This window comes from Scyliorhinus torazame, chromosome 18 (genome assembly GCF_047496885.1).
Source record: "Scyliorhinus torazame isolate Kashiwa2021f chromosome 18, sScyTor2.1, whole genome shotgun sequence".
Lineage (NCBI taxonomy): Eukaryota > Metazoa > Chordata > Chondrichthyes > Carcharhiniformes > Scyliorhinidae > Scyliorhinus > Scyliorhinus torazame.
The window spans coordinates 86,089,306-86,106,068 of NC_092724.1; the positions used below are offsets into that span (position 1 = coordinate 86,089,306).

Genomic DNA, 16,763 nt, shown 5'->3' on the forward strand with positions numbered 1-16,763 from the left:
GGGAGCCCGGAGGGTCGCTCAGCGGACCACCTCAGCCAATTCTCTGGGCCCAGTATTGCCGGGAGACGTAGAATCGCTCAGCGGACCACCTCAGCCGATTCTCCGGGCCGCAGTATTGCCGGGAGCCCGGAGAGTCGCTCACCGGACCACCTCAGCCGATTCTCCGGGCCGTAGTAACGCCGGGAGCCCGGAGAGTCGCTCAGCGGACCACCTCAGCCGATTCTCCGGGCCGTAGTAACGCCGGGAGCCCGGAGAGTCGCTCAGCGGACCACCTCAGCCGATCCTCCGGGCCGCAGTATTGCCGGGAGCCTGGAGAATCGCTCAGCGGACCACCTCAGCCGATTCTCCGGGCCACAGAATTGCCGGGAGCCCGGAGAGTAGCTCACCGGACCTCCTCAGCCGATTCTCTGGCCCGCAGTAACGCCGGGAGGCCGGAGAGTCGCTCAGCGGACAACCTCAGCCGATTCTCCGGGCCGCAGTATTGCCGGGAGCCCGGAGAGTCGCTCAACGGACCACCTCAGCCGATTCTCCGGACCGCAGTATTGCCGGGAGCCCGGAGAGTCGCTCACCGGACCACCTCAGCCGATTCTCTGGGCCGTAGTATTGCCGGGAGCCTGGAGAATCGCTCAGCGGACCACCTCAGCCGATTCTCCGGGCCGCAGAATTTCCGGGAGCCCGGAGAGTAGCTCACCGGACCACCTCAGCCGATTCTCTGGCCCGCAGTAACGCCGGGAGCCCGGAGAGTCGCTCAGCGGACCACCTCAGCCGATCCTCCGGGCCGCAGTATTGCCGGGAGCCTGGAGAATCGCTCAGCGGACCACCTCAGCCGATTCTCCGGGCCGCAGAATTTCCGGGAGCCCGGAGAGTAGCTCACCGGACCACCTCAGCCGATTCTCTGGCCCGCAGTAACGCCGGGAGCCCAGAGAGTCGCTCAGCGGACCACCTCAGCCGATTCTCCGGGCCGCAGTATTGCTGGGAGCCCGGACAGTAGCTCACCGGACCACCTCAGCCGATTCTCCGGGTCGCAGTAACGCCGGGAGCCCGGAAAGTCGCTCACCGGACCACCTCAGCCGATTCTCCGGGCCGCAGTATTGCTGGGAGCCCGGAGAGTCGCTCACCGGACCACCTCAGCCGATTCTCCGGGCCGCAGTATTGCTGGGAGCCCGGAGAGTCGCTCGGCAGACCACCTCAGCCGATTCTCCGGGCCGCAGTATTGCCGGGAGACGGAGAATCACTCAGCGGACCACCTCAGCCGATTCTCCGGGCCGCAGTATTGCCGGGAGACGGAGAATCACTCAGCGGACCACCTCAGCCGATTCTCTGGGCCGCAGTATTGCCGGGAGACGGAGAATCACTCAGCGGACCACCTCAGCCGATTCTCCGGGCCGCAGTATTGCCGGGAGACGGAGAATCACTCAGCGGACCACCTCAGCCGATTCTCCGGGCCGCAGTATTGCCGGGAGACGGAGAATCACTCAGCGGACCACCTCAGCCGATTCTCCGGGCCGCAGTATTGCCGGGAGACGGAGAATCACTCAGCGGACCACCTCAGCCGATTCTCCGGGCCGCAGTATTGCCGGGAGACGGAGAATCACTCAGCGGACCACCTCAGCCGATTCTCCGGGCCGCAGTATTGCCGGGAGACGGAGTATCACTCAGCGGACCACCTCAGCCGATTCTCCGGGCCGCAGTATTGCCGGGAGCCCGGAGAGTCGCTCAGCGGACCTCCTCAGCCGATTCTCCGGGCCGCAGTAACGCCGGGAGACGGAGAGTCGCCCAGCGGACCACCTCAGCCGATTCTCCGGGCCGCAGTAACGTCGGGAGCCCGGCGAGTCGCTCAGCGGACCACCTCAGCCGATTCTCTGGGCCGCAGTATTACCGGGAGACGGAGAGTCGCTCACCGGACCACCTCAGCCGATTCTCCGGGCCGCAGTATTGCCGGGAGACGGAGAATCGCTCAACGGACCAACTCAGCCGATTCTCCGGGCCGCAGTATTGCCGGGAAATGGAGAATCACTCAGCGGACCACCTCAGCCGATTCTCCGGGCCGCAGTACTGCCGGGAGACGGAGAATCGCTCAGCGGACCACCTCAGCCGATTCTCCGGGCCGCAGTATTGCCGGGAGACGGAGAATCGCTCAGCGGACCACCTCAGCCGATTCTCCGGGCCGCAGTAACGCCGGGAGACGGAGAATCACTCAGCGGACCACCTCAGCCGATTCTCCGGGCCGCAGTATTGCCGGGAGCCCGGAGGGTCGCTCAGCGGACCACCTCAGCCAATTCTCTGGGCCCAGTATTGCCGGGAGACGTAGAATCGCTCAGCGGACCACCTCAGCCGATTCTCCGGGCCGCAGTATTGCCGGGAGCCCGGAGAGTCGCTCACCGGACCACCTCAGCCGATTCTCCGGGCCGTAGTAACGCCGGGAGCCCGGAGAGTCGCTCAGCGGACCCCCTCAGCCGATTCTCCGGGCCGTAGTAACGCCGGGAGCCCGGAGAGTCGCTCAGCGGACCACCTCAGCCGATCCTCCGGGCCACAGTATTGCCGGGAGCCTGGAGAATCGCTCAGCGGACCACCTCAGCCGATTCTCCGGGCCACAGAATTGCCGGGAGCCCGGAGAGTAGCTCACCGGACCTCCTCAGCCGATTCTCTGGCCCGCAGTAACGCCGGGAGGCCGGAGAGTCGCTCAGCGGACAACCTCAGCCGATTCTCCGGGCCGCAGTATTGCCGGGAGCCCGGAGAGTCGCTCAACGGACCACCTCAGCCGATTCTCCGGACCGCAGTATTGCCGGGAGCCCGGAGAGTCGCTCACCGGACCACCTCAGCCGATTCTCTGGGCCGTAGTATTGCCGGGAGCCCGGAGAGTCGCTCACCGGACCACCTCAGCCGATTCTCCGGGCCGCAGTATTGCTGGGAGCCCGGAGAGTCGCGCACCGGACCACCTCAGCCGATTCTCCGGGCCGCAGTATTGCTGGGAGCCCGGAGAGTCGCTCAGCAGACCACCTCAGCCGATTCTCTGGGCCGCAGTATTGCCGGGAGACGGAGAATCACTCAGCGGACCACCTCAGCCGATTCTCCGGGCCGCAGTATTGCCGGGAGACGGAGAATCACTCAGCGGACCACATCAGCCGATTCTCCGGGCCGCAGTATTGCCGGGAGCTCGGAGAGTCGCTCAGCGGACCACCTCAGCCGATTCTCCGGGCTGCAGTATTGCCGGGAGACGGAGAATCACTCAGCGGACCACGTCAGCCGATTCTCCGGGCCGCAGTATTGCCGGGAGACGGAGAATCGCTCAGCGGACGACCTCAGCCGATTCTCCGGGCCGCAGTAACGCCGGGAGCCCGGAGAGTCGCTCAACGGACCACCTCAGCCGATTCTCCGGGCCACAGTATTGCCGGGAGCCCGGAGAGTCGCTCAGCGGACCACCTCAGCCGATTCTCCGGGCCATAGTAACGCCGGGAGCCCGGAGAGTCGCTCACCGGACCACCTCAGCCGATTCTCCGGGCCGCAGTATTGCCGGGAGCCCGCCGAGTCGCTCAGCGGACCACCTCAGCCGATTCTCCGGGCCGCAGTATTGCCGGGAGCCCGGAGAGTCGCTCAGCGGACCACCTCAGCCGATTCTCCGGGCCGCAGTAACGTCGGGAGCCCGGCGAGTCGCTCACCGGACGACCTCAGCCGATTCTCTGGGCCGCAGTATTACCGGGAGACGGAGAGTCGCTCACCGGACCACCTCAGCCGATTCTCCGGGCCGCAGTATTGCCGGGAGACGGAGAATCGCTCAACGGACCAACTCAGCCGATTCTCCGGGCCGCAGTATTGCCGGGAAACGGAGAATCACTCAGCGGACCACCTCAGCCGATTCTCCAGGACGCAGTATTGCCGGGAGACGGAGAATCGCTCAGCGGACTACCTCAGCCGATTCTCCGGGCCGCAGTAACGCCGGGAGACGGAGAATCACTCAGCGGACCACCTCAGCCGATTCTCCGGGCCGCAGTATTGCCGGGAGCCCGGAGGGTCGCTCAGCGGACCACCTCAGCCAATTCTCCGGGCCCAGTATTGCCGGGAGACGGAGAATCGCTCAGCGGACCACCTCAGCCGATTCTCCGGGCCGTAGTAACGCCGGGAGCCCGGAGAGTCGTTCAACGGACCACCTCAGCCGATTCTCCGGGCCGCAGAATTTCCGGGAGCCTGGAGAATCGCTCAGCGGACCACCTCAGCCGATTCTCTGGGCCGTAGTATTGCCGGGAGACGGAGAGTCGCTCAGCGGACCACCTCAGCCGATTCTCCGGGTCGCAGTATTGCCGGGAGCCCGGAGAGTCGCTCAACGGACCACCTCAGCCGATTCTCCGGGCCGCAGTATTGCCGGGAGCCCGGAGAGTCGCTCAACGGACCACCTCAGCCGATTCTCCGGGCCGCAGTATTGCCGGGAGCCCGGAGAGTCGCTCACCGGACCATCTCAGCCGATTCTCCGGGCCGCAGTATTGCTGGGAGCCCGGAGAGTCGCTCACCGGACCACCTCAGCCGATTCTCCGGGCCGCAGTATTGCTGGGAGCCCGGAGAGTCGCTCAGCAGACCACCTCAGCCGATTCTCCGGGCCGCAGTATTGCCGGGAGCACGGAGAAGCGCTCAGCGGACCACCTCAGCCGATTCTCTGGGCCGCAGTATTGCCGGGAGACGGAGAATCACTCAGCGGACCACCTTACCGATTCTCTGGGCCGCAGTATTGCCGGGAGACGGAGAATCACTCAGCGGACCACCTCAGCCGATTCTCCGGGCCGCAGTATTGCCGTGAGCTCGGAGAGTCGCTCAGCGGACCACCTCAGCCGATTCTCCGGGCCGCAGTATTGCCGGGAGACGGAGAATCGCTCAGCGGACCACCTCAGCCGATTCTCCGGGCCGCAGTATTGCCGGGAGCCCGGAGAGTCGCTCAGCGGACCACCTCAGCCGATTCTCCGGGCCGCAGTAACGCCGGGAGACGGAGAGTCGCTCAGCGGACCACCTCAGCCGATTCTCCGGGCCGCAGTAACGTCGGGAGCCCGGCGAGTCGCTCACCGGACCTCCTCAGCCGATTCTCTGGGCCGCAGTATTACCGGGAGACGGAGAGTCGCTCACCGGACCACCTCAGCCGATTCTCCGGGCCGCAGTATTGCCGGGAGACGGAGAATCGCTCAACGGACCAACTCAGCCGATTCTCCGGGCCGCAGTATTGCCGGGAAACGGAGAATCACTCAGCGGACCACCTCAGCCGATTCTCCGGGCCGCAGTATTGCCGGGAGACGGAGAATCGCTCAGCGGACCACCTCAGCCGATTCTCCGGGCCGCAGTATTGCCGGGAGCCCGGAGAATCGCTCAGCGGACCACCTCAGCCGATTCTCCGGGCCGCGCGCCGCCTTTCACGACCACGCCGTTTCGTTTGTTCGGAGAATTGTGAACTGCCGTTGGACCGGTGTCGCGCGTCTTTCCGTCGTGAACAGCGATTCTCCGAACCGGCGCGGGCTCGGAGAATCCCGCCCTATATATTCCAAGTGAGAAGGCAAATCCACAAAACCATCTGGACAGGAAATCTATTGATTGCAGGTTGAGAGTGATAGTTACCCCCAAATCAATCTGATTCTGTTCCCATTAGCCCCAGCGTTAATCTACTTTTGAAACAATTCAGCTGCAGGAAGGAAGTTGGTTTTTGGTTTCTGCACAGATTGGGTCCAGTTTTGTCTTCAAACCCAGAGCTGAAATTTTAACCTGAAAGAGAGAGGGGCCACTGTCATCCGCACTCTGGGGCAGACCGGGGTCCGCATTCCGGGTCGGTCCGGGGTCCGCACTCCGGGTCCGACCGGGGTCCGCACTCTGGGTCAGACCGGGGTCCGCACTCCCGGTCAGAACGGGTCCGCACTCCGGGTCCGACCGGGGTCCGCACTCCGGGTCGGTCCGGGGTCCGCACTCCGGGTCGGTCCGGGGTCCGCACTCCGGGTCGGTCCGGGGTCCGCACTCCGGGTCCGACCGGGGTCCGCACTCCGGGTCCGACCGGGGTCCGCACTCCGGGTCGGTCCGGGGTCCGCACTCCGGGTCGGTCCGGGGTCCGCACTCCGGGTCGGTCCGGGGTCCGCACTCCGGGTCCGACCGGGGTCCGCACTCCAGGTCGGACCGGGGTCCGCACTCCGGGTCGGTCCGGGGTCCGCACTCCGGGTCGGTCCGGGGTCCGCACTCCGGGTCGGTCCGGGGTCCGCACTCCGGGTCCGACCGGGGTCCGCACTCCGGGTCCGACCGGGGTCCGCACTCCGGGTCCGACCGGGGTCCGCACTCCGGGTCGGTCCGGGGTCCGCACTCCGGGTCGGTCCGGGGTCCGCACTCCGGGTCGGTCCGGGGTCCGCACTCCGGGTCCGACCGGGGTCCGCACTCCAGGTCGGACCGGGGTCCGCACTCCGGGTCGGTCCGGGGTCCGCACTCCGGGTCGGTCCGGGGTCCGCACTCCAGGTCCGACCGGGGTCCGCACTCCGGGTCGGTCCGGGGTCCGCATTCCGGGTCGGACAGGGGTCCGCATTCCGGGTCGGTCCGGGGTCCGCACTCCGGGTCGGTCCGGGGTCCGCACTCCGGGTCGGTCCGGGGTCCGCACTCCCGAGTCACAGTAACTGCTGGCTGCCTGGCTGGATGAGTCCTCCTTGCTTCTGACCACCAGTGAGGCTACCAAACTGCCTGACTATTGGCTGAGAGTGTGCAGCCTGTTGTTATGTTGAGGGCTCGCCATTGTGAGCCACAATCTCCATGTCACTGCCTTGAGTGTTTGAGCCTGATTTATATCTCCCTGACGTCTACCCATCTTGTCTCCATGTTCGTACTCTGACTGTGGTTAAAATGGTTGCCATGTGAACAGCTACGTTTGAAAGTCAAGATTGTCTTTTGATTTTGTTTTAAACAAAAGGCACCACAGTGAAAGATGGTCAGTACACAAAATTGCACCTTTTTCTCCATGGGTGTCAACCATGAGAAATATATTAACTTGCGAAGAATCTCACGTCCATTGTATTTGGAAGTCCTTTGACCCCCAGTCTATTCTGTGAACAAAGGGTTAATAACTGGCACTAAAGGGAAACTGAGATGCTGACAGGCTTTCAAACAGACAGCTGTGGAAGAGTTAGTTAAACTCGGAGTTACAAATGCTGCAATAGAAATTGAACCCTGTCTAGCCCTCTCAGGAGGATGTGAAAGAGCCTAATGTGATTATTACAAAGAAGAGCTGGAGAGTTATCCTTGATGTAAAAACCGAAAATAGCAGCAGGTCTGGCACCACATGTGGAGAGAGAAAAAGAGTTAGCGTTTCGAGTCTGTAATGACTCTTCTACAGAGCGGGTTCTTCAGAACAGATTGGTCCCTGGTGTCCTGGCCCATATTTACTGATGCACAATCAATTACACTAAGACAAAGTGATTCCATAACTGAAGGCTTTAATCTGCTAGAACCTTTTCCCCAGCAGCTTTGATACAGAAAGTGAAGGCTGCTGGGACAGCACCATCTCTTATACCCCGCCTTCAGGGCGGAGCTATGCAATACAGCCAATGGGAGACTCCAGGGTCTAACCAATGGTCATCAGCCTCTCAGGTACCACAATACCTGGTACTGCCACATTCACTCCCTGTTAAAAAGAGCCCGGCGGGGGTGGTGGCCAGCGTTAATAATCGCCTCTAGCATGGTATGACCAGGTATGGAGGTACCGTGATGTCGAGGATATGTACAAAGTGTTCATAGTGCAGCAATCAGTCGATCGGGTGGCCTGGTCGTCCTTCTGGAGCGTCTGGGCTTTGGTGGTGATTCTAACGAGGGTCCCGGCGGTTGTGACTCCGGGAGCGTGGTGTCGTCCTCCCTGGCAGCTTTGTCACCCCTAGGCGGCGCTGTAGGGGCAAAGGATTGACAGGGAGGTGGGGCGCCTGTAGGGGGCGTCGGTGGGTGGTCGGGCCTGGGCAGGAGCGGCGGGAGTACTGACCCTCCAGTGAGGTGCTGTGGGGAAGGCGGGGGTGGGGGCAATGGCTCGGGTGCGCGTGGGGATCCGACGGGCGCCAGGTCCCGAAGGGAGACTGTATCTTGCCGGCCGTCAGGGAATGCCACGTAGGCGTACTGGGGGTTAGCGTGCAGCAGGTGGACCCTCTCGACCAACGGGTCTGACTTGTGCACCCGCACGTGCTTCCGAAGCAGGATGGGTCCGGGTATCGCTAGCCAGGTTAGGAGCGAGGTCCCGGAGGTGGACTTCCTGGGGAAAACAAGGAGACGTTTGTGGTGTTGGGTGCTCTGGTGCACAGATGAGCCAACACAGTTGTATGTGGTACAACTCTATTTTATTTTAACTCTTATATACAGTTCATTCTGGATACTCTGCACATGCTGTCTCCCTGAGTGTTTCGTGTAGCAGGTCTGTCCTTGTCCTCGTCTCCAGCTAATACTGTCCACCAGGTGTCGTGTTTGTGCTTTTATATGTTTCCTGTTTTTGTCTGTGATTGGTTGTGGTGTTGTGTGTTCTGATTTGTCTGTTGGTGTGTCTATCATGATGTGTGTGTTTGAATATCATGACAACGTTCATGAGGCGTCTGATTTGTGGTTGTACAGAGCAGCGACCGGATGGCGTGGAGGGCCATCGGGAGGACCTCTTGCCAGCGGGAGACCGGGAGATTCCTGGACCGTAGGGCCAGTAGAACGGTCTTCCAGACCGTTCCGTTCTTCCTCTCTACCTGCCCGTTTCCCCGGGGGTTGTAACTGGTCGTCCTGCTCGAGGCAATGCCCTTACTGAGCAGGAATTGACGTAGTTCGTCGCTCTTAAAGGAGGCCCCCCTATCACTGTGTATGTAGGCGGGGAAACTGAACAGTGTAAAGATACTATGGAGGGCCTTGACGACAGTGGTTGTGGTCATGTCGGGGCAGGGGATGGCGAATGGGAACCGGGAGTACTCATCAATCACGTTCAGGAAGTACGTGTTGCGGTCGGTGGAGGGGAGGGGGCCTTTGAAGTCCATGCTGAGGCGTTCAAAAGGACGGGAAGCGTTTATCAGGTGCGCCCTCTCTGGGTGGTAGAAGTGCGGTTTGCACTGCGCGCAGATTTGGCAGTCCCTGGTGACTGTCCTGACCTCCTCGATGGAGTAGGGCAGGTTGCGGGTCTTGATGAAGTGGAAGAAACGAGTGACCCCCGGGTGGCAGAGGTCCTTGTGGAGGGCTCAGAGGCGGTCCACTTTTGCAGTGGCACAAGTGCCGCGGGACAGGGCATCAGGAGGCTCGTTCAGCTTCCCCGGACGGTACAAGATCTCGTAGTTGAAGGTGGAGAGTTCTATCCTCCACCACAAGATCTTGTTGTTTTTAATCTTGCCCCGCTGTGCATTATCGAACATGAAGGCAACCGACCGTTGGTCCGTGAGGAGAGTGAATCTCCTGCCGGCCAGGTAATGCCTCCAATGTCTCACAGCTTCAACTATGGCTTGTGCTTCTTTTTCGACCGAGGAGTGGCGAATTTCGGAAGCATGGAGGGTGCGGGAGAAGAAAGCCACGGGCCTGCCCGCTTGGTTGAGGGTGGCCGCCAGAGCTACGTCGGACGCATCGCTCTCGACCTGGAAGGGGAGGGACTCGTTGATAGCGCGCATCGTGGCCTTTGCAATGTCTGCTTTGATGCGACTGAAGGCCTGGCGGGCCTCCGTCGACAGGGGGAAGGCTGTGGACTGGATCAGGGGTCGGGCTTTGTCTGCGTAATTGGGGACCCACTGTGCATAATAGCTGAAGAACCCGAGGCAGCGCTTCAGGGCCTTGGGGCAGTGAGGGAGGGGGAACTCCATAAGGGGGCGCATGCGCTCAGGGTCGGGGCCTATGACTCCACTTCGCATTACGTAGCCTAGAATGGCTAGACGGTCGGTGCTAAACCCGCATTTATCCTTATTGTATGTCAGATTAAGGATTTTCGCGGTCTGGAGGAATTTGCGGAGGTTGGTGTCGTGGTCCTGCTGGTCATGGCCGCAGATGGTGACGTTATCCAGATACGGGAACGTTGCGCGTAAGCCGTACCGGTCAACCATTCGGTCCATCTCTCGCTGGAAGACCGAGACCCCATTAGTGACACCAAAGGGAACTCTTAAAAATTGATAGAGCCGCCCATCTGCTTCGAAGACAGTGTACCTGCGGTCACTAGTGCGGAGGGGTAGCTGGTGGTAGGCGGACCTGAGGTCCACCGTGGAGAAGACCTTGTATTGTGCGATCCTGTTTACCAGGTCGGCTATACGGGGAGAGGGTACGCATCCAGCTGCGTAAACCTGTTGATGGTCTGGCTGTAGTCTATGACCATCCTATGCTTCTCCCCAGTCTTTACCACCACTACTTGAGCTCTCCAGGAACTGTTGCTCGCTTCGACAACCCCTTCCCCCAGCAGCCTTTGGACCTCCGACCTGATGAAGGTCCGGTCCTGGGCATTGTACCGTCTGCTCCTGGTTTGCAATCCGGGGTGAGGTTCGCAAACAGGGAAGGCGGGTCGACCTTAAGGGTCGCGAGGCCGCAAACAGTAAGGGAGGTACAGGGCCGCCGAATTTAAAAGTCAGGCTTTGCAAATGGCACTGGAAATCCAGCCCCAGGAGTGTAGCCGCGCAGAGGTGCGGCAGGACGTACAGGCGGAAATTGTTGAATTTCCTACCTTGGACAGTGAGGTTTGCTAGGCAGAACCCCTGTATCGCCACCGAGTGTGACCCGGAGGCCAGGGAGATCCTTTGATTTACAGTGTAGGTTACAAGTGAACAGCGCCTCACCGTGTCGGGGTGAACAAATCTTTCCGTGCTCCCAGAGTCAATCAAGCAAGACGTCTCGTGGCCGTTGATGAAGACCGTCGTTGCAGCCGTTGCGAGTGTCCGGGGTCGACTTTGGTCCAGTGTCACCGAGGCCAGATGAAGCAGTTGCGAGTTCTGATCGGGCAGCGTGTAGTCGACCGAGCTGGGGGCCTGGAGCCCCATCCAAGATGGCGTCACCCATGGGTCGCACATGGTGTCCGGAGATGAAGAAGATGGCGGCGGCGATGGACAAAATGGTGGCGCCCACCCATCCAGCGTGGAGTCCGGGGGGCAAGATGGCCGCGCCCGTGGGTCGCACGTGGCGTTAGGATAGGGGGGTGGCGGTGAGCGCTGGGTGGTCAGGGCCTGAAGGGAGGGTTGCCGCAGCGGTCCATAGTCGCTGGAGACCGTGGCCACGGTGCGGGCCTGGCAGACCCCCACAAAGTGGCCCTTCTTGCCGCACCCTTTGCAGGCGGCGGTGCGGGCCGGGCAGCACGGGCAGGGATGATTCGCCTGCCCGCAGAAGAAACAGCGGGGCCCGGCGGCGTTAGCGGGCCGTCTCGCCGTGCAGGCTTGCGGGGTCAGGGGGAAGGTCTGAGGGGCTGCCGCTGCAGGGTGCCACGCAGCCCAGGGGGCCGCCGCGCGATCGGGTGCAAAGGACAGTGCATTTTTATAGGCAACGTCCATGGATCCTGCCAGGGCCCGTGCCTCTGTAAGTCCCAGAGTGTCCCTTTCTAGGATTCTTCGGCGGATATCGGGGGAGGTCATACCTGCAACAAAAGCACCCCTGATTAAAAGTTCCGTGTGCTTGCTCCCCGAAACTTGCGGGCAGACACAGTTTTGGCCCAGCACCAGTAGCGCCCGGTAGCAATCTTCCAACGTTTCCTCGGGGCTTTGCCGCCGAGTCGCAAGCAGGTGACGAGCGTAGACCTGGTTTACCGGGCGGATGTAATGTCCTTCTAGCAGTTCGATCGCGGCAGCATAGTTCTCCGCCTCCTCGATAAGGGGGTAGATCCCAGGGCTGACCCTGGAGCGCAGGAGATGCATCTTCTGTCCTTCCGTGGGGGTGCCTACGGCCGTGTCGAGGTAGCCCTTAAAGCACGCCAGCCAGTGTTTAAAAATAGCAGCAGAGTTATCCGCGTGGGGGCTGAGCTGGAGGCACTCCGGTTTGATGCGGAGATCCATCCTTCCAACTGAAGTTGTAGCAGATTAAATTGATGCGCAAACAATTACACTAAGACAAAGTGATTCCATAACTGAAGGCTTTAATCTGCTAGAACCTTTTCCCCAGCAGCTTCGATACAGAAAGTGAAGGCTGCTGGGACGGCACCATCTCTTATACCCTGCCTTCAGGGCGGAGCTACGCAATACAGCCAATGGTAGACTCCAGGGTCTAACCAATGGTCATCAGCCTCTCAGGTACCGCAATACCTGGTACTACCACATTTACCCTTCGATTAACATCACAAATACAGATGATCTGGTCATTATCACATGGCTTTTTGTGGGATCTTGCTGTGTGTAAAGCAGCTGCCACATTTTCTATGTTACTTCATTAGATGTGAAGTACTTTGGGAAACTATGTGAGGTGTCAGATTAAAGCGAGCTTAGTCCCCTTCTGGATGGGGTGTCTTGTCAGGTGAACTTAAAACCACCCGTGACACCATTCAAAAAGAGTAGGGGAGTTCTCTCATCGTCCCAGGCAATTTTTCTACCTCAACCAACATCAGTAATACATATGGTCGAATCTTTTACCTCATATCCATTGTGGGATCTTGCTGTGTGAAAATTGACAGCTACTTTTGCTGACAAAATAAGAGTGATTTGATTCCAAAAGGATTTCACTGGCAATGAAGCAATTTGGGAAGTCCTGGATGGGAAAGGTACTGAATAAATCCAGCTTGTTCACTCTGCATCCTTTTCCAATAGTGTGGATCCAGGTTGTTCAGTGTGGAGATTGGGGAGTGGGACACAACACAGACTGTTGAATTGAAGCTGATGTTGATGAATTTTCTTGCCAGGATTGATCCAGGATCTGCCAGTGATGACAATCATCAGGACCTTCTTAACAATCACCCTGGGGATGTGCGCCCACTGTTGGCTCCTAGTCCAGGTGTCCGGTTTTCAATCGCTGTTCTCTGCCTTTCCGTGTATGATGCTGTACAAAGCCATTTACTCCATTCCATACGTACACGTCAATATTTTTCAGGTAGGATTTGAGTCTGAGGAACTTGGTGCAGTCATGTTGGCGAGTGTCACCTCTCTTTAGCAGGGAGATCTGTTCCAACATTTGCAGCTTCTCTAACCTCTAATTGACTGATTGTACACTGTCGTATTGATGCTCCTCTAAACTTCATAATCTTGTGCACCACAAGCTGGAACAGCCCAGCCCACACAATCTAAATTCTCCAGATTCACCCCATCACCACATCTTAACTCATTCTTTCACCCCTCACTCCATCACCCTCACTCTGAACTCACTCCATCACCCCTCACTCCATCACCCACACTCTGAACTCACTCCATCACCCCTCACTCTGAACTCACTCCATCACCCCTCACTCTGAACTCACTCCATCACACCTCACTCTGAACTCACTCCATCATCCCTCAGTCTGAACTCACACCATCACCCCTCACTCTGAACTAATTCCATCACCCCTCACTCTGAACTCACTCCATCACACCTCACTCTGAACTCACTCCATCTTCCCTCAGTCTGAACTCACACCATCACCCCTCACTCTGAACTCACTCCATCACCCCTCATTCTGAACTCACTCCATCACCCCTCACTCTGAACTCACTCCATCACACCTCACTCTGAACTCACTCCATCATCCCTCAGTTTGAACTCACACCATCACCCCTCACTCTGAACTCACTCCATCACCCCTCACTTTGAAATCATTCCATCACCCCTCACTCCATCACCCCTCACTCTGAACTCACTCCATCACCCCTCACTCTGAACCCACTCCATCACCTCCCACTCTGAACTCACTCCATCACTCCTCACTCTGAACTCACTCCATCACCCCTCACTCTGAACTCACTCCATCACCCCTCACTCTGAACGCACTCCATCACCCCTCACTCTGAACTCACTCCATCACCCCTCACACTGAACTCACTCCATCACCACCCACTCTGAACTCACTCCATCACCCCTCACTCTGAACTCACTCCATCACCCCTCACTCTGAACTCACTCCATCACCCCTCACTCTGAACTCACTCCATCACCCCTCACTCTGAACTCACTCCATCACCCCTCACTCTGAAATCACTTCATCACACCTCATTCCATCATCCCTCACTCTGAACTCACTCCATCACCCCTCACTCTGAACTCACTCCATCACCCCTCATTCTGAACTCACTGCATCACACCTCACTCTGAACTCACTCCATCACCCCTCACTCTGAACTCATTCCATCACCCCTCACTCCATCACCCCTCACTCTGAACTCACTCCATCACCCCTCATTCTAAACTCACTCCACCACCTCCCACTCTTAACTCACTCCATCACCCCTCACTCTGAACTCACTCCATCACACCTCACTCTGAACTCACTCCATCACCCCTCACTCTGAACTCATTTCATCACCCCTCACTCCATCACCCCTCACTCTGAACTCACTCCATCACCCCTCACTCTGAACTGACTCCATCACCTCCCACTCTGTATTCACTCCATCACCCCTCACACTGAACTCACTCCATCACCGCTCACTCTGAACTCACTCCATCACCCCTCACTCTGAATTCACTCCATCACCTCTCACTCCATCACCCCTCAATCTGAACTCACTCCATCACCCCTCACTCTGAACTCACTCCATCACCCCTCACTCTGAACTCACTCCATCACCCCTCACTCTGAACTCACTCCATCACCTCCCACTCTGAACCCACTCCATTACCCCTCACTCTGAACTCACTCCATCACCCATCACTCTGAACTCACTCCATCACCCCTCACTCTGAACTCACTCCATCACCCCTCACTCTGAACTCACTCCATCACCCCTCACTCTGAACTCACTCCATCACCCCTCACTCTGAACTCACTCCATGACCCTTCACACTGAACTCACTCCATCACCCCTCACTCTGAACGCACTCCATCACGCCTGACTCTGAACTCACTCCATCACCCCTCACTCCACCACCCCTCACTCTGAACTCACTCCATCACCCCTCATTCTGAACTCACTCCATCAGCCCTCGTTCTGAACTCACTCCATGACCCTTCACACTGAACTCACTCCATCACCCCTCACTCTGAACTCACTCCATCACCCCTCTGAACTCACTCCATCACCTCCCACTCTGAACTCACTCCATCACTCCTCACTCTGAACTCACTCCATCACCCCTCACTCTGAACTCACTCCATCACCCCTCACTCTGAACGCACTCCATCACCCCTCACTCTGAACTCACTCCATCACCCATCACACTGAACTCACTCCATCACCACCCACTCTGAACTCACTCCATCACCCCTCACTCTGAACTCACTCCATCACCCCTCACTCTGAACTCACTCCATCACCCCTCACTCTGAACTCACTCCATCACCCCTCACTCTGAAATCACTTCATCACACCTCATTCCATCATCCCTCACTCTGAACTCACTCCATCACCCCTCACTCTGAACTCACTCCATCACCCCTCATTCTGAACTCACTCCATCACACCTCACTCTGAACTCACTCCATCACCCCTCACTCTGAACTCATTCCATCACCCCTCACTCCATCACCCCTCACTCTGAACTCACTCCATCACCCCTCACTCTGAACTCACTCCATCACCTCCTACTCTGAACTCACTCCATCACTCCTCACTCTGAACTCACTCCATCACCCCTCACTCTGAACTCACTCCATCACCCCTCACTCTGAACGCACTCCATCACCCCTCACACTGAACTCACTCCATCACCCCTCACACTGAACTCACTCCATCACCACCCACTCTGAACTCACTCCATCACCCCTACCTCTGAACTCAGTCCATCACCCCTCACTCTGAACTCACTCCATCACCCCTCACTCTGAACTCACTCCATCACCCCTCACTCTGAACTCACTCCATCACCCCTCACTCTGAAATCACTTCATCACACCTCATTCCATCATCCCTCACTCTGAACTCACTCCATCACCCCTCATTCTGAACTCACTCCATCACCCCTCATTCTGAACTCACTCCATCACACCTCACTCTGAACTCACTCCATCACCCCTCACTCTGAACTCATTCCATCACCCCTCACTCCATCACCCATCACTCTGAACTCACTCCATCACCCCTCATTCTGAACTCACTCCACCACCTCCCACTCTTAACTCACTCCATCACCCCTCAATCTGAACTCACTCCATCACACCTCACTCTGAACTCACTCCATCACCCCTCACTCTGAACTCATTTCATCACCCCTCACTCCATCACCCCTCACTCTGAACTCACTCCATCACCCCTCACTCTGAACTTACTCCATCACCTCCCACTCTGTATTCACTCCATCACCCATCACACTGAACTCACTCCATCACCGCTCACTCTGAACTCACTCCATCACCCCTCACTCTGAACTCACTCCATCACCTCTCACTCCATCACCCCTCAATCTGAACTCACTCCATCACCCCTCACTCTGAACTCACTCCATCACCCCTCACTCTGAACTCACTCCATCACCCCTCACTCTGAACTCACTCCATCACCTCCCACTCTGAACCCACTCCATTACCCCTCACTCTGAACTCACTCCATCACCCATCACTCTGAACTCACTCCATCACCCCTCACTCTGAACTCACTCCATCACCCCTCACTCTGAACTCATTCCATCAACCCTCACTCCATCACCCCTCACTCTGAACTCACTCCATCACCCCTCACTCTGAACTCACTCCATCACCTCCCACTCAGAACTCACTCCATCTCCGCTCACTCTGAACTCAC

The 16,763-nt window shown here is 58.4% G+C and overlaps 1 protein-coding gene across 1 annotated transcript in view; it reads left to right on the plus strand.

Moving 5' to 3' along the window:
- The window catches only part of fads6 (fatty acid desaturase 6), a 1,169,976-nt gene that overhangs the window by 368,684 nt on the left and 784,529 nt on the right, over positions 1–16,763 (plus strand). The window contains exon 4 of the mRNA XM_072482983.1: positions 12,797–12,984. Within this exon, the coding sequence (XP_072339084.1) occupies positions 12,797–12,984 (188 nt within the window). The remainder of the gene's footprint in view (positions 1–12,796; positions 12,985–16,763) is intronic.